The following is an 18,676-nucleotide window of genomic DNA, read 5'->3' as shown; positions in this document are numbered from 1 at the left end:
GAGTTATGATGCAGCAAACAACTTAAGAATCTGAATGCCATAGTTTTCAGTTTTCCCGTGAGTGCTTGCTGGGCTGGCCTGCTTTTAAGTCAGAGACTGAAAAACAAACCCTAATTAGGACACAAACATACAAATAGAACTCTCATTGCATACTGCACAGACCACTCCACGTGACAGTACCTGTGAGGTCATGTTAAGGTTAAATCATGTTGCTTTGGGAGGTGACTTGTGTGCGTTTCTGTTTTTCCAGGTTTCAGGTGAGCAGTTTTTTGCAGAAGTGGCTAAGGATGTACTGCTTTACGTCTCCAGAGACCTGAGCGACAAGGTGAGTCTGCCATTTCTGTGTGCACAACTGCTGTGTTGTTTTTGTGGTAATGGGAACTTCACCGTCATTGTGATGGTTTTGTAAATCAGCAAATAAAGAAACTATTTCACAAGAAATAGTTTCTTTTGGCTGCTTCTTTGGCATGAAGGGTCATCACAGCAGGTAACTTTAAAGGTTTAGTTTGGCAGAGCTTTTATACCGGATGTCCTTCCTGATATAACCCCAAAGAGGATTTATGTTTCCAGCTGAGCAAATGTGTAAACCCCTACACTGTGGAGCTAAGGGAGATATTTATGACACTAACCATGTTTATCTTTCTACAGTCCCAAAAAACTTTTTGGGGATTTTCTTACCTGCATGATTGAGCATGTGTCAAGACATCTTTCACAGACTTGGAGAATCAATGCACAGGCATATTAAAGCCAACACTGTATTAAGTTCCTTTCTATGGATTCTTTTTGTTCATGCATCCTCAAGGTCACGAGGTGGGACCCCGTTGATGAATAGCCTCTTAAACTCTTGCTTCTCGTCTAAGGGTCAAGCCTTTTTTCCCCCCCTTTTGTTAAATGAGGCGACAGAAGTGAATTGGGCACACAATTAAAACCAGACTTGTTGCAATAATAATATTCCCTAAGATTTATTATGCAATTACAGGCTAATGAATTGGTGCTGCAAAGATCATTTTCTACAGACTTCATGCTGCTTTTTTGTAATACAGTGGGTGGGATCTTCCCACAGTGAGGGAGACTCCGTGATTGTCCTCAGGCTAAATTACTGGAGTACTTTTTTACTTCAGCTGGTTCCCTGTGAGCTGTGTGGGTCCCAGTGATCTTCAGTCTCTGTATTTCCTTTTTAACTACCTGAAGCTTGATTTATCTTGCATCATAGGGGTTGAAATTAATCATTATGTGTTAAACTTTGTGGTTGGCAAATCTCTGTGTTTCCCAACCACATTAATAGGCCAGTTATGATCTTAAAAAAGTGCAGTAGCAGTGCAGTGTTTAAGTCTTCATTTTAGGAAAAGGATGCTAAACCGTCCTGCTTTTCCTCCAACCAACTGCCGCGGTTTTAGGTTTTCATGTGTTTTTACTTTCCGAAGCTTTCCGAATTAATGCGTTTGTGAAATTTCAGTGTCTAAAATAATTTTTTCATGTTCTCAGATAGTTGTTTTTCATCATCATGTCACAGCAACAGAAAGAGTGTCGTGAATACTGTTGCATGTTTCTCAACTGATCTACAACAGTGCATTTTGTCTCTCGTCCTTAAAAAGCACCTCTCCTGTGTTTGTGCGTTCTCTGAAACAGTCTGGGGGCTTCTACAGTGCAGAGGATGCAGACTCTGTCCCGGCTTCGGGGGGACCAGAAAAGCGAGAGGGGGCTTTCTGCGTGTGGACAGCCTCTGAAGTTCGGGAGCTCTTACCAGACGTGGTGGAGGGCACCGCTGGTAATGCTACGCTGGCTGACATCTTTATGCATCACTATGGGGTCAAAGAGCAAGGCAATGTTGCTCCAGAACAGGTACTTTTGTTCTAGTTGTGTTGGTCTTGCTCAATGAATGAAAGTGAATATGCACAGAATGATAATGGTTTATTATACTTCAGTCACAGAGGACTTTAAGGTGACTTGATAGTGTCAGTAACCATTAACATGAAAAATGCTGCAGTCAGTGTGGATCAGTATGTGTGAACACCCTCTTATTCCCTGTACTGTGTGTTGCCAGGACCCCCACGGGGAGCTGCAGGGCCAGAATGTGCTGATCGTGCGTTATTCAGTCGAGTTAACAGCTGCTCGCTTTGGCATCACTGTCGAGAAAGTCAATGAGCTCCTGGCCTCTGCCAGAGCCAAAATGGCCGTAGTGAGAAAGAGTCGGCCACGCCCTCATCTGGACACCAAGATGTTGGCCTCCTGGAATGGTAAAGTTTACACTACAGCACTGAAATGGTCACTTCCAGTCATTCAAATGGCTCTTAGGCTCAGCATCATTGATTTTTCTGTTTAATAGATGAGTAATCGTAATGAGTGACAGCAGTAATAGGGCTTGATGATATGAACAAAAACATTTGAGGGTGAATGGTGCAGCTTTATATATATTAAGGCCACTGAGTGTTAAAAATGTATGCAAATTTATAGGGAACAAAAGACCACTAAAAACACACGTTCACTTTAGTCAAGGAACTATATCGCTTTACTTTTCAGGTTTAGGTAGGGAAGAAATTCACATTTTCCATTTTCTGGAATCAATAACTCATGAGGAGCGTTTTTAGAACTCCAACAGCACCTTTTTCAATCATTTTATTCAGGACGTCAACAGACCACAAGTTCTTTTTTATTAAAACGAGGCAGACCTGGAGCAATAATACACATTAATAAGTCATATGTAGCTGACTGTGAGAGGAATGTGCTGCGACCGTCTACAGAGTGCAACACTCAGCTGTGTTAGCTTTGCACTCACACAGTGAAGTGTCACTGAAATCACTTTATCCTTTTTGGGCACACTACAAGTCTTTGTTTGTGAAAACCTGTTCCTGTTTTCTTTTTTTTTTAATCAATTCAATTATATTTATATAGAATAGAATAGCCTTTTATTGTTAATGTACACATACAACGAAATTGTGGGTGCTCCACACCAACTGTGCTGGAGCAAAATCTAAACTGTACACAGCAGGAATAAATAGCAAACAGGAGAAATATATACAATCAAGAGGGATTTATACAAAACAAGAGAAAGGCACACAATAGAGAACAAAATAGTTGCAAAGTGCTTGGATGTAGAGCAAAGAAAAGACTGCATGTGAGAATGGCCCAGGGGAAGAAGCTGTTTGTAAGTCTGGAGGTGCGGGAGGGCAGCGGGGCAGGAAATTGGTGGTCGGGGTGCACCTGTGATAGATCTGGTTTTCCTGAGATGGGAGGAGCTGGTGATGGGCTCAAAGGGTGGCAGAGGGCAGCCAGTGATTTTTTTGAGGTGGTGTTAATTACCCTCTGTACAGCCTTCCTGATCTCTTTTGTGGCCCCTGGGTACTAAACAGCCAGGCAGCAGGAGAGCATGCTCTCCACTAAGGAGCAGTATATAGCTGTCAACTCAAAACAGTCCCCTGAAGGATCTTTATATTGTAAAGTAAAGAAGCTACGAATAATAGAGAATAAAGCAAGAATCAGACGACCCTCTGCGAACAAGCACTTTGGCGACAGTGGGAAGGAAAAACTCAATTTTAACCAGAAGAAACCTCTGGCAAAACCAGGGTCAGTGAAGGGCAGCCATCTGCTGTGACTGGCTGGGAGTAGGGGAGGAAGATGGGACAAAAGACAGACTGAAAGTGAGCCACAGATTAGTAATAACTAATGATTAAATGCAGAGCATTATTGGAGCACTATGAGCTCTGTAAGATAAGATGAGAAATAATTAGAAATTCATTTAGTAACTTCCTGTTCTCATAAATTTGCCTAAATATGGTCATTTTTTGGACGATAGAAAATTTACTCCCTTCTCAGCCCCCCTCTTTAGTCCTTTAATCTTTTTTTTTTTTTTGTACCTTAAATGGACCAAACACTCCTAGAGTGGTGATACCCAATACATATGTCTGCATTTTGTACAAAACCAAATTTGAGATATCAGAAGTAATTTTGCCTGTTTAGCTGGGGATAGATAATTTTATCTGAAGTAAGGCTGGCTGAGGTTGTGATCCACGGTCAGTTTGTTTTCTTCAGTAGATGCCAGTGACAGAAACTCAAACAGACAGCACACAGCACAGAAACTATAGCCATGTACTGCTGAGGACACAGTCAGCGCCAACATGGATTTCAGCCACAAAAAGGGATCAATATCTGTTTAAGTGTACTTTATGTTTAGGACATTTCCAGGCTTTTACCTGAAGAGAAGGCGGTGCACTCAGTCAGACTCCATTGACAAAACCAGTAATTTTACCTCCCAAAACAGCAGTAAACACAGTTGTTTGTGTGCTCCTACCTTGATTGGTCAGTTAGTGTTGTGTGACTGGTGAGTTAGGGGCCTTTCATCTGAATTTCATCTGTCCCACAGAGTAACTGCCAACCTACACTTTCTTTCTTAACACAAATCAACAAATGTCATCTGTTGTTACATACAAAGTTTAGCCATTAATTTAATATAAAGCTTCAAACTTAGAGTTACTATTTATTGTTGGACCTGCACTGTGTCTCCCTCCATGCTGCAGGAGAAAGTTGGACAGCGACCTTTAGGTAACAGTGCTAGAGTGCACCACTGGAAAAGCTGTGACTTTAAACATCAAACTATGTCACTATGAAGGACATGCACAAAAAACAATGTCAGTGACGTAGTAGTTCAAGCGTTTCACGATCGGTCACAGTTCTGAGCTTATTGCCTCAAAATGACAAAAGTGATGTTGACCTTTGGGCACAGTTTGGGTTAAGACCAATAAGTTGATCACTGTGTGTAAGTCTGATTAAATTCTGACCATTAACACAGGAGGAGTCGCGGGTCTTGTAAATTGTGCACGGCTGTGGCATGAGCTCATCGATCCTTTGGCTGGATTAGCTAAGTATCGATAGACAGCTCAGCCTCGTAATCAGAGGCAGTGATCTGTCTGATCAGGGATTCAGGTTGCAGACATGATCAAAAGTGTAACACAGCGTGCCAGAAAGGAGAAGTTTTTCTGTGGGATGTTCCACAATGTGACCATTAATTCCACAACGGAAACAGACACCTTACATTATATTAGTTGATAGATTATGAGCACTTCTTCTTTTCTCAACAAGACAGTTTGATTCTGATTATGTCAAGTTAGCACAAGCAATTTTATCAGACTGTCATATATTTACAGTAAATACCGCTCATATTCACGAGCACGCCGTTTTTCTGCAGTGTCAAAGTGTGCGTAGATTATTACAGACACTTGTCATTTGGGATTAATGTGATGTCTCCTTAGCACTGTTTGTCCTGCACATTGTCTCAGATTCGATTAATTACAAGAGAGCACACATACACAAGTGCACCCACGAATTTGGCTCCCGGGGCTGACGTCTCAGACAGTGTGTGTTAGTGAGGTAATGAAGCTCGGCGATCCTGAGAACTTTCCAATTAGACGCAAGACTCTCTGTCTCCTCTCTAATGAAGAAACCTTGCCATTAATCACCTGTCCTCTGCTGCAAAACTTTGAAGGCGAGGCTGTGCACTCACTAGGCTTTGATTTACTACATAAAAGACGGGTGGAGGGAAAGCGGGAGGAAGGATGGATGCAGATAGGGACAAGAGGAGGAACAGGAGGACTTCAAAGGAGAGAGGGGGGGATAACTAAATTGGAAGTGTGGCAGGGGCTACATGTTGATACCTAAGCAGTGAGTATGTCATTTTATTACTTGGTGACCTCAATACACTCACCCTCAACGACATCACCGTTACTTTCTCCCTGTTAGGCCTGATGCTGTCGGCCTACGCTCGCGTCGGAGCTGTGCTGGGAGACAAGGACTTGGTGGAGAGAGCAGTGAAGGCTGGGGGTTTCCTAAAGGAGCACCTGTGGGACGCTAAGCAGCAGACCATCCTTCGATCTTGTTACCGTGGAGACCAGATGGAGGTGCAACAGATGTAAGCGAGAGAAAGTTTTGATGGCTCAGTTTTTAAAAGCTTTAATTCAGCGATCATAGTCAGAATGAGAATCTGATGACAGCTGGTTGCTTGATGCTTTTGTTCACATACATGTCAGACTAGACCCACACAGTCCTGCAGTTTTTGAATATTTAACTGTGACTGAAAGCTGTCAGAGGATGTTTGTCCTAACCTTGATTTGGATTTTTGAGAGTCTCAGAATTTTATTCCTGATTCGATGCATCTGTAGTACAAAATTCTCTCAGAGACACTGCATGTGTGCTTTTTTCCTGAAGTTTAGCGAGCCTCACGGGTAGGGCATAGAGTCATTGCAGGTGAGGCGGAAAGGTTATGGAGTGAAACCAAAATGAAATGAATATGATTTATGGAAAGTAAAGGTTTGCTGAACCCACTGCACTAAACAAGTTGTGCTAAATTGAGTCCTCCTCGGCCGAGAGAGTTGTTGAATGTTTTAGTTCTTATGAGAAAGCAGAAGACCACAAAGGAAATACTCCTGTATTTGTCTGAGTTTCCTTCGCTTTCTTGAAGTGTTTGCTAGATTTATAAGGTCTGATCCAGTATTTGGGCCCACAAAAATGAAAAGCCTTAGCTGATTTTGGGTTTGGTTGATTTCTCCTTTAACATATTCCTGTTGTTGTGCCTCTAGACTGTTTTGAGCATTTTGCTATTTTTAGGTTTTAGTGGACACTTGTGCCTTCATCTACTGGATCTTCTCCAGCGGTGATCCTTCAACTTGATTTTCATTTTTGGGTGGCAGACAGAGTTCCCAAGGTGGCCGAGTTGTAATCAACGCGTTGCCAGAAAAAGTTTGAGTTTGCTGGAACACATCAGAGTTCTGGTTGTTTCCGCTGGAAGTTCTCTCAGGGGCCTTTAGACGTCACATCATAACGTCAGGTTTCTAATCTCTCACTCTGTGGTCTAGAATCTCAGTCTTTCTACCTTCAGGCTGATGACTGTGTGGTCTTTGAAGACTGTCCTGTTAGAACTGGAGACCCAGGCCTAATTGCAAGGGATGATCCTCCACACCAGGATTTTTCCAGATGTTGATGATTGAGATGATATGAGGTTATAATCTTGAGCTTCTCAATGCCAAATGACAGACAGCTTTGTCCCTTTTGTACTGTGTGACATTGTTAAATAGGATGTGGAAAATGGTTTTTTTTCCACTTTGTAGTAGAGGAGCGGTACGCAGTAGTTCTGTACTGAGATGGCTGTTTATATGCAAACAGGAAACGGTTATATCTGGATAAATCAGGTTACTCTGAGAAATCAGAGAACATGTTCACATGCATTCTAGTAACCTGGTTATAGCAAAGCCACATTTACATGCTGCAGGTCAGTAATTAGTTTTTCTCTTTTAGTTTCTATCATTTTGTCTATCTGAGACAAGACTGGCCCTGTGTTAACTGGGTTAAAGACGCCTGTTGAATGACTCGTGATGAGTTTTTTTCAGCCTACATAGCAACAGTACAAAATCTGTTTTGTCTTAGAATGACTGTTTTCTTTTACGGGGTGCCGTGTTTGATTTTTAACCTTTTACAGTTAAGCCTAACATGAAGTGGAAGATGGCACAGAGTTAAGCTAATACTGTTAAGCTTAAGCTCTGGTTTTTGTGTTGAAATGGCCAAGACGACCAAATACAAACAGAATTTCTCATCAGTGTGACAAACACAGCGGAACGAACAGAGTCTCTTGTTGATTCTACACCATCACTCCAGGTGTCCCCGTTCTGTTGGCTAGCCCTATGTCCTAGTTACTACGAATGAGTGAGTATGCAGTATGGCCGAATCAGCAGAAAAATATGCCAGGAAGCCCACATCACAGCATGAAATGCATGCAATTTTAAACACACATATAAACAGATAGACACCACGAGCCTCTGTCTTCCACAGCCTGTGTCTCATTCATAATGTTCCAATTCAAGATGGGGTCGGCACTGAGAGTGCTTACCAAAGCCCTTTTCTCAGGGCTGGTTTACTTTCTGTACATTGGTAAATCACTCTGTCACACCAGGCCAGGCACATATGGGCCGTGCGCTAATTTACCAGGAGGAATAGTAGGTGCTCGGGCTAACTGGGTTAATAGGCCGTGGTAATGTTGAGGAGCTGATCATGAAGAGTATCACCAAGGTCTTTAGGAACCAAAGGAAGGCATGACAATGGATCCAGTATAGCCATGGCAAGTGGGTCACTGGTGATGTTGACTCATTACTCAGGCTGCTGCTGTAGCCTCTTCAGCACTACACTTAGCAGAGATAACTTCTCAATTAGTTGTTTTTTTAAGATTTCTTTTTTGGCATTGTAGAATTATTAGACTGCAGTCTACTCTGTACTATCCAAAGTAGGAAGAAAGGGTGGGGCCAGATGAAATTGTGTGGGGAGAAATGGAGCCCAGACCCTTGTTGGGGCATATGTATTGCCTGGTCAACCAGCTGACCTATAGTGGAGCCCCCTAATTTATTTTATTTTGTTTTAGTTTAATGTTAGCCTTGCATCAGGCTCGCGACCTGTCCAGGGTGTACTCTGCCCGTCGCACTATGGTAGCTGGGATAGGCTCCAAGCCCCACCCCCCCAATGCCCACCAATTTGATTAGATTTTTAATGATGTTAGTTTTAAGGATGGTTTGTTTTCATTCAATGACTGTTGCAGTTTAAATTAAATGTTATTTTCTTGTGCTAAAATGAATCTGGCTTTTTAAGCATGAGCCTGTCATTACTGTGTGGGTCTGTTTGCTTGTTTTTCCAAAGATCACAATAATATGTAGTAATGCAAATTCAAACTTTTTGAGCCAATAATCAAATGTGATTTTGACTGCACTCTAATAGTGTCATAAGCAGTTATTCTTTTTCCACCTCACTGCCGTTCAATTACAGTTTTATACACAATCCCACACACGCTGATGGGCTGGTGCATAAAGAGCAATTAGATGAGGGCATTCAAATTAATTTCAAGGGTCTGCAGAGTATCATAGGCTTCTGTTAGGGTTAGCTACATTGTTTTATTAATGACTCAGAAAGGGGAATCTCCTTCTGTGTGTTTTATTTTTGTCTCTCCTTTGTTCACAATTGTGTTTTTTCATATGTAATTGACTCCTCAAGCAGCACGTTCTGTGGGACGAGCAAACATATTAAATTAGACTCGAACATAAAGGTCAGTGCTGTTGTTAAAACGATGGGACCCGTTGCCTTTCTGTGACCCACATCACCCCAGTAAGTTCCTCCATCTAAGCTTTATTTAGTGGGAAGTGAGTGCCTGTGTATCTGGGAACCATGATGAAGCCATCATTCTAAAAGTGTCCCCCGCGGTGCTATGATACAGTAGACTGACAAGGTGTTTTATCTTTGCTCTCAGGGAAATGACTCATTTAACACGGGCTGTTGAAGGTGTGAATAAAAAGGCTGTCGAGTATTTCTGAAAGGCTTTTTACATTTTTGTGTTTGTGTGTTAGTGAGGTCGTCTTTAGCGCTCGCCTGTGGCTGGAGTCACCCCAGCCAGATGACATGTTGCTGTGTGACTGAAAAGGCTGTTGTCCTCTTTTGTTTTGTTTTTTAAACTAAGAAAACAAAAATGATTCAGAAGCTGGCTTAGTAATGTCTGTGTGTGAGTGTAGGGAAGGTTGAGATTGTGTTCTATTGAAAAACAATATTTGATGTGTCTGATGTTAAATGTAATTTAAAATGTTTTTTTGTTTTTTTTAAGTTTTCAATTTAAAGACTTTGCACCAGCAGACACTCTGTGCCAATACTGCAGTAGTTTTCTAAATCACTGCATAGTGTGGGTGTTTCTAAAGACCCAGACTTCATGAGGCTCATGCAACAAAGATTTTAGGGAAATAAACTTCTCATTATTATATATCAGGGCTCTAGACTAACTTTTTGCCATGGGGGTACCGGCACAAAAGTTAGGCGCACACAAATTGTATAATAATTGATATAATATAATGTGTTTTTCTGGATACACTGTGCTTTTTCAGCATTCAAAGATTGATGACACGTGTCAGAGCACTGGCTATGAATTTCAGAAGTATCAGGCCTTAACTTCACAGAAGAGTTATCAATAGTTCTTTTCCTATTACAGCTACATCCACTTCTGTCGGGCCTAGGCTGCTCACTAGGGCTGGGTATCATCACTGATTTCTATAATCCATTCGATTCCGGTTTTCAAAGTCCCGATTTGATTCAACTTAGCCTCAGACAGTCAGAAATATTATAATTCTGATCATTTATCAGTACTGACTTCATCACAATTGTGAACATCACAGCAGATGCCTTTGTGTGAAAGTAACTGAGAATAAAACACAGAAAAACATGAAGGAGATTTTCCTGGTCTGGCTTTTTATAGCAGATAACCTTAAAAATATTCTACAATGTTCTGCATATAAAGTTTAAATTTCTTCAGTATTGAACAACAGAAAAAATAGGCTTTCTTGTCCGAGGTCATTTAAGTGAAAAAAGTGAAAAAAAGTGAAAAAAAGAAAAGAAAAAGACAGCAGCCACAGCGCTGTAAACAGCGGTAGACTGGTGGGTAATAAGCGAATGAATAATACAGAAAACAGAGATTGGAGACGGAAACTGTTCTTGAAGTACAGAGAGAGAGAGAGAGAGAGCTAGCTGTGCATGAAGTGTGATTTTAATAGTCGTGGAAGCAAAACAGCAAAATTCATGACGATATTGATCAAATGTGAAGCGTAGTTTGCTGCTTCTTTGGTGAATTTTGGTTGGAGAGACAAAACCTGCAGCTCAGAATCAACGCAAAAAGACGTAAACACAGCGCTGACCAGACGCATCAGGATCGCTAAGCTCCGACAGCGTGTCCGTCTACGGGCCGTCGGGTGAGAAAGCCGAGAAAGACAAAGCTGATTCTGATGCGTCGGCTCTGTGTTTACGTCTTTGTGTGGAGTCCGTGTACCTGCTCTCATCTGCTGTTTGGTTGTTGTTGAAATGGTTTAGTGGCGTTTCTGGCAAAACACAGTTATATTTAAAAGTCAGGATTTAATGAATTGATATCGCTTTATTCAAGCTACTCACCTCCCACTTCCACCTGCACTTTCAACTGGACCACGGCCAATCAGAGAGGTCCCGCCCCTGACTATCTCTGATTGGTTTAGTCCACGATAGGGGCAAAATGTGTGTCTGTTGTTGACCACAGGGAAGGTTGCATATTTATTTATTTTTTTTTTTTTTGCTACCCGAACATTTGGTCTCACAGGTGCAACCAAATGTTTGTTTTTTTAGTCGCACCACTGAAAAATTTGGTTGCATTTGTGACCAAATTGGTCGCACTCTAGAGCCCTGTATATTAGGGGTGCAACGATACACAAAATTCACGGTTCGGTTCGGTTCGATACTTTGGTGTCACGGTTCGATATTTTTTCGATACAAAAAATGTTCATGCCTTTTAAATTTGTCATTTATTAAAATTATAAATATATATTTTAACTCAAAAGTACAGTTTTTAAATTTAACCCTAACCCTTGTGCGCGTTTTTTATTTTGACAGCGAATGCGCACCTGCGGACCACTTATGTGCAGCCCTGGTTATTTAGCTTGTCACATTGCAGCCACAGAAATTCTTTTGTCCATGAAACCATAAAGCTGCACTTTCTTTTTGCCTTATAGTCTGATTTGTCATAACTTCTCCGTTTTGTGGTAAGTTTTTCTTTGGCTGTCACAATCCTGCTACTTTTACACACGCACTCACATAAGCTCAGCGATTCTCTGCGCGATCAACCTCTCACATGTTTAAGCTGCGGGAGATTTCACTTGTCATGTTTGCATAGTAAGCTAACGATTAATAAGACGATGTCAGAGGAATTGGTGCACAAATTATCATCACTCACAGATCAGTGCTGTCGCGCTCTATACACAGTTCGCACGATTGCAAAGTGAAAGCAAAAAAACAAGCGCAAATTCAAATGCAACTTCAATATGTCACATATTGACAGTGGCTCACCGATGCCAATGACATAATTACCCAGCTACATTTCTGAAAGAATGCAAAAGCATTGACATATATTTTTCCTACAATAGCCCGACGGGCAGGGCAGAGAGATTTTTGTAGCCCGACTGGAAAGATCGCTAGCTCCGGGACGTTGGGCTAGTGATATTGCAAGCCCTGTATCTGATTGAGGAATCACTCATCTTTGGAAAAGAGAGTTTATTACAGAGAAATGTCTCTTTCCAAAATAAAAGCTATACTATCCGCTTCTTCTGGGCTATATTCTCAGCAGCATAAGGAGAATCCTGTGCTAACGGCTGTCTAAGTGACTCGGCTAAAGTTAGTAGCATGCTTGTTGTTTTTGTCTTTGCACTAGGATGATGTCGGCGTAAATGTGCAGTCATATTCGTTGTGTTCCCACTAGTGCTTTCAGGTTAATCTCGTTGAAATGACCTTAATGCCACAACACGGCAAATCTCCGTTAACGAGCTACCGCCGATCGCCCCGTGCATGGGGCTAGACGGCCAACACGTTAACGAGCTAACTGCGCTAACACACTAGTTAATTAAGCATTGCATGGCACATCCAACATACTGTTTTACTTTAGTCCATGACTCGCTTACCTTCAGGGTCATACGTCACATGAAAACCAAAATAATTCCAAACGCCAGATCTGAATGAGGGTGGGGGAGGTCCATCTTGCAAGGAGAGCTTAACTTCTGTCTCGCTAGCTTGCCCTGCGCTCTTCCTCCTGACTATGCTGTCTGTGTGGAGCGCTCAGTGGATCTGCGCTCGACAGTGCAGCCTAGGCGGAGTAGTCGAACGCAGATTCACTGAGCGCTCCACACAGACAGCATCGTCAGAAGGAAAGTTGATAAAATAAATTACAAATGTTGTATTGTTCGATACATATGCGTACTGAACTGAAAGCACTGTATCGAACGGTTCAATATCGATACGAATATCGTTGCACCCCTACTGTATATATATCTGCTTTATAAGCTCAGTACTGTGCAAAAGTATTAAGCCAGTGTAAAATTTCTTTATATTTTGTAAGGAAAGTGGGAAATGAATGCAGCGATTTACTGAAACGTGCAAGCATAAATGGAAGTACAGAATATGAGGCAAAAAACGAGTTTTCACAGTTCTGTCAAGCAATAACTGGAATGACCAGATTTATTCTTCAGCACAGCTTGAATTCTTATGGTCAAGATTTCTTATAATTTCTTTATCAATCTCAAGGAATATTTGTCTGGGCATCTTAAAGGACTTGTAACAGGGTTCGTACGGGTGCTTGAAATACTTGAAAATGCTTGAATTTTAATGTTGTCTTTTCAAGGTTTGAAAAGTGCTTGAATTTTTAGATGTGGCGCTTAAAAGTGCTTGAAAGTGTAACTGTATTTCATTCACCACAAATAACTATCTGATTGAATAGTTTTCTTATCAGATAGAGAAATAATATGAGTCGCAAAATGTAAAAGAAAAATTTCCCCGCCTGGGCTGCCTTGCGTCTGTTTCAACGTGTGACCCCGCCCTTCCCTCGGACAGTCAGGGATGAGTGCGCTAACATACCTGTAGGTTGCTGTTTTAACGAGTGTTTGATGGAAAACGACAATGGCGGAGTTTGCGCTCTCCAGTCGCGTGATAGGTGAGTCCTAGTAAATAATTTTCCAGTACGTGTACCCCATATGGAAAAGATATATAGATACAAACTTTATAAGATTTATGTCTTGTGTGAAACTTGTATGAAAAGTATACAAGAGTGAAAACAGGTATAAGATCCCTTAAAAATTATATAAATGAAACTTGTATGTTTTGGATACTTACTTACATCAAGTTGCTGGAAGGAATTATTTATGTGTCAAACTCAAAAAACAACGGCCTCCTTGTTGACAAAAAAAGAAATCACATTCCTTTAATTATATAGAAAATATAAGAAAAATCATTTATTTGCTATGTGTAAACATAGATCAGGGCCTCCTCCTGGTGGGACATGCCTGGAAAACCTCACCCAGGAGGCGCTCAGGAGGCATCCTTGTCAGATGCCCGAACCACCTCAGCTGGCTCCTTCCAATGTGGAGGAGCAGCAGCTGTACTCTGAGCCCCTCGCGGATGGCTGAACTTCTCATCCTATCGCTAAGGGAGAGGCCAGCCACCCTTCGGAGGAAGCTCATTTCTGCCGCTTGTATCCGCGATCTCGTTCTTTCGGTCACTACCCACAGCTCGTGGCCATAGTTGAGGGTAGGGACGTAGCTCGACCAGCTGCATCACTGCGGCCGCAGCACCAATCCATCTGTCGATCTCCGGCTCCCTTCTCCCATCACTCGCGAACAAGACCCCGAGAACCTTGAACTCTTCCACTTGGGGCAGGAACTCATCCCCGACCCGGAGTGGGCACTCCACCCTTTTCCGGCTGAGAACCATGGCCTCAGATTTTACATAATAATCTATATGATAATTGTAAGTTTACAGGGACTGAAACGAGTGAATAAAGTGGCCAAAGCCACTTCAGAAAGCCTCAGAACTTTTGCTTAAGGCCAATTTAAAAATAACAAGAAATTCTGGCTCCATGGAAACAAAAGAAAAGAGGGGGTGGGTCAGGACTTTTGCAGAGTCCTATACTGAGTTGAGTTGGCTAGAACAAGTGCTTTTGCTCTGTGTATGAGTTGGCTCATGAATCAACCTTTTTTCTGGGGAAGAAAAGCTGCTCTCTGACTCCTCACCTCTCCATGACCTTAAAGTCATGCACTTTATCTTCTCCAAGTGCACCTCCTGTTTTTAGCCTCTTGACTGCCAGCCATCAGCCTCTCATGTCACAGCACTGTCTGGCCTCCTGTCACTGTCTGTCCCCATGCACTCACTCAGACGGGGTGCCGTCATAAGAATTGGAGGGGAAAAGTAGCACGGGGTGGAATAACCCTCGAATTTAGAAGCTGATTTGCAGCGACTCAGTAGCAACATTGTGAAGGACAAGTCTTGAACAATAAATCAGAATCAATTTCACTGACAGAGAATGATTTGTAAAATTGGGAGAAATTGGTAGGACAAAAGAACTCGTCTGAATGAAGTGGAGGAGGAAAAAGAGTTACTTCAAACGTCAGACATCTTATGTATGCAGTTGTGTGCCTATGCGAATGTCTTTGCCTTTACTATAGAAACACAGATGAATAATTACACATTGAGAAAAATGCTTCAGGAAGTGATTATACTCAGCTAACTATGTGTATTATAATGTAGTCGTGGATTGTCCCAAGTATCTCCTTCAGGCTCTTTGTAATGCCTTTGTAAGGCAGTCCCTGTTTGTCTTCCTCAGGCAGTATAAAAAAGTAAAGCATGGAATGGAGAAAAAAACAAAGCAAAACTAGTTCACTAAAAGTAACTCATGTCAACGCATCGATCAATAAATTCTTAATGAAAATTGTCCTGATTCCCACTCTCCTCTCCTGCTCCTCTGATTTTCACTTTCTCCCTCTGCGCTCTGCAGATCTCCGTCTATCTCTGGCTTCCTGGATGACTATGCCTTCATCATATGTGGTTTGCTGGACCTGTACGAGGCCACGCTACAAACAGAGTGGCTGCAGTGGGCTGAGGAGCTGCAGCTGAGGCAGGACGTGTTGTTCTGGGATGATCAGGGCAGAGGCTACTTCTGCAGTGATCCCACTGACAGCACAGTACTGCTGCAGCTGAAAGAGGGTGAGGGATGGATGCATTAGCTGCTTTTTTTTTTTTTTTTTTTACCATAGGAACATTTGAAGATGCTCAATGCACTTAACTTCAATAAGAACTACAATATCTTACCCCCAGCAAAGTCCCTGCTCAGGGGGGTTGGCACATTCTGGAAGTTTAGGGATGTGTGAGTGGTGACTGCTTTTTGTTAGGATAACATTTAAATCTGGCCCAAGCACAGCTTTTGATTGCTCTGTTTGAGCAAGACAAGAGAGGCTTACACAGCTGGAACGTCTGGTTTGCCATGTTTTTAGAAAGTCTTGTCAGAATAGCTGTTTCTACATCAGTGAACTAATTTGCCTAATCTCTGAGGTTCTTCAGACTGAAGTGGAATCACATATGAACAACAGTGTAAAGGAACCTTTTCTTTCTTTGAAGTTTCAGGGACAGAATAGGTACCTGGAGTGGAAATGTAGGTGCTGATAGATTGGTAGATCATCTCAGTATGGGTGTTGAGGCAAACATGATTTCTTTCTTATAAAATGAAAATAAACTACTTAGATATCTGAAATCTCTGTTATCTTACCTGTGTCTACAATATTAGTAGTGAATTTAAATACATAACTCTGGAAGACATTACCATCATGTCAGAGCATGATGGTAATGTCGCCTGTGGCAATTAGGAATCCGCAAGGAGTGTGATTTTACAGTGTCATAGAGCGGACAATTTGAGTGATTGTACTCTGAGCTATAGTGATTCATACGTCTTTTGTTTCTAAAATATGAAAGCCAACAAAAACATCACAGTTTGTATTTAGCATTTTTTGTGACTCATACTGAATAACTAACTTCTTCTGTTTAAAAACTTGCTAGTGTTTTTGAATGTTGTATTTTAACCCTCTAGAAATCTAACTGCTCTGTAAAGTTTCAACATACACTACATATAAGAGATATAATGTAGCTACCTTAATGATCTCACACACACACACACACACACACACACACACACACCGACCGATCTATAACCACTATATGAACCCTATAGTCAGCTCCTCTGACTTTAAGTCCTATGGATAATATACAGTTTATACAAAGAGGCAAATTAGCCATGGAGTCAAAAGTGTGTTAAATGGAAGTCTGTGGTCTTGAATAGCTTTAAGTGGGTCTTCAAGGAACAACAGTTTTGATATTAGACCTGAAGATTTGCCCAGATTAGTAACTGAAAGGAGCACGAGTGCTCGAATGCAGTGATTGTGTTGTTAGATGAGCACAGAGGTGATCAGGAAAAGTCTTTAACGTCCATTCTCCTGGGCTCACAAATGTCTGTAGAAAACTTAGGGTAATTTTGTTAAGCAGTCATGTAATGTTTTTTTTTTAAGCTTCCAGCTGCTCCTGTCAAGCAGTAGAAAAATAAGTCAAGTGATTAACAAACTGAGAAGGGTTCAAGCTTTGGATACACATGGAGTCAAATGTGACATCAGAAAATGATGCCAGTCGACTAAGCAACAGGCCGAAAGTGCTACAGGCATGTACACACATCTGCTGTAATATTGGAAGTTCTGTTGAGCTGTTAGAACATAAATAACAAACTGGTGCTGCTACTGTGGGGCATGTGGCAAGTGTGTTTAAAGATGCAGGTTGGATTGACAAACAGGTGAAAGATTAATAGCACTACTGCAGAATACCGCTGCGGCTCAGGCAAAGTGTGAGGATGTAGCTCAGAGAGATGAATAAATACTAAGTTTGAGATGTGTCTGCAGAATTGGAAATTGGCAGAAGTTGACCACACTGAGTTAAACAAACAGAGGAGGCATGAATGGATGCTGAGTTACTGGATGAGCGTAATCATTAATTGCTCATCTTTTCATGTACCGTCCATCTCTTTCTCGCCTATGTATATCTTCCACCTTATTGATCGATTTGGATCTTAACACGATGGAAGCCTCGTCTGTAATATCTCTGTCAGTCTCCCTCTATTGCTACACTTTAAATGTTAGTGAAAAGGCAAGAAGGCACAGATTGGTGGATAGACTGATGAATAGCTGGAGGATAAAAGAGGGGAGCAGAGGAGTATTGACCTCCTCCTATCTACCTTCAGCACTGTAAAAGCCTCACTCATTCAAGCTGAACCTCTTCAACTTGAAAGCACTCAAAGACTGATGCTCTGATTCTTCGGCTACTTTGATCACCAGGCCTGTCAAATATGTCTTCTTTCTGTCTCTCAGTCCATCTGCTCCTGACAGGCTGGAACAGGACGACAATCTGCAGTGGGAATCTCAAACCCACCTTCTGCTTCTGCCTGCTCTCATCTTGCTTACATCTTCATTCTTTTCCAATTATTACATGTTCTTCCTTGCTGCCCTCGTACTTACCTTTTAGCCTTGTAGGGTTTGTTTCTTTTCCTTCCTCAGTATGGGCCTTTTCATGTTGATTACAAATATAAGCACAATAGTTTTCCTTACAAACAGTACTAGAGTGTTGTTTTGTTTCAGGCTATTCGATAAATAAAAATCTGTTTTCTGCTTGAGGAAATGAAACCCAACCCAGAAACAATCCTACTGATTTCCCAGTGACTGAAGTCTTGTCTTTGACCTGGTCCTGTGCCTCAGCTTTACAATGATTTTGAACCTGGTAAATGACAAAACAGGTGGCATTGCATTAGACTAGCATCAGCATGGTGCAGGAAACCTTTGAGGACAATATTTTCAGCAATATCTAACATAATATAAGTGATTGATGGAGCTGTGATGAGATGTGGGACATTTGGGCCAGGCCCCTAGTGGACAAGCTGTGTAAGGCCAGTATTTATGTGTTTGTTCGTTATTTATCACAAATGCACTGAAAATATCTGATCTAATCTAAAATTGGCATATAACTGTAGAGAATAAATTGAATGATTAAAAAGGTTAGAAATAGATTGAACAAGGTACACGAATGGCCACTAAAAATGAAAAATGTTGTCTAACCTTGTTTTCCACTAAGAACTTAAACCTTTCCTGCAGTGGAAAGTTTGGAGTTTTGTAGAAATAATTCCTTTAGATGCCTAAAGTTTTGCTAATTAAAATCTTCTTATGTAAAAGGTAGTGATGAAACAGTGTATTACTATAGAAGTAGAAGAAGTAGCACTGTGCAGACAGACTGACAGCCTGCT

The 18,676-nt window shown here is 41.5% G+C and overlaps 1 protein-coding gene across 1 annotated transcript in view; it reads left to right on the top strand.

Annotated features, from left to right (window-relative positions):
• Positions 1 to 18,676, top strand: part of LOC309703502 (spermatogenesis-associated protein 20-like) — a 57,017-nt gene that overhangs the window by 4,597 nt on the left and 33,744 nt on the right. The window contains exons 9-13 of the mRNA XM_082528387.1: positions 251 to 325; positions 1,630 to 1,842; positions 2,045 to 2,237; positions 5,734 to 5,902; positions 15,344 to 15,552. Of these exons, the coding sequence (XP_082384513.1) occupies positions 251 to 325; positions 1,630 to 1,842; positions 2,045 to 2,237; positions 5,734 to 5,902; positions 15,344 to 15,552 (859 nt within the window). The remainder of the gene's footprint in view (positions 1 to 250; positions 326 to 1,629; positions 1,843 to 2,044; positions 2,238 to 5,733; positions 5,903 to 15,343; positions 15,553 to 18,676) is intronic.

Source organism: Aulonocara stuartgranti, assembly GCF_965226115.1.
Source record: "Aulonocara stuartgranti genome assembly, chromosome: 3".
NCBI lineage: Eukaryota > Metazoa > Chordata > Actinopteri > Cichliformes > Cichlidae > Aulonocara > Aulonocara stuartgranti.
The sequence above is the reverse complement of the archived record's forward strand: the minus strand, read 5'-3'. Positions and strand labels throughout refer to the sequence as shown.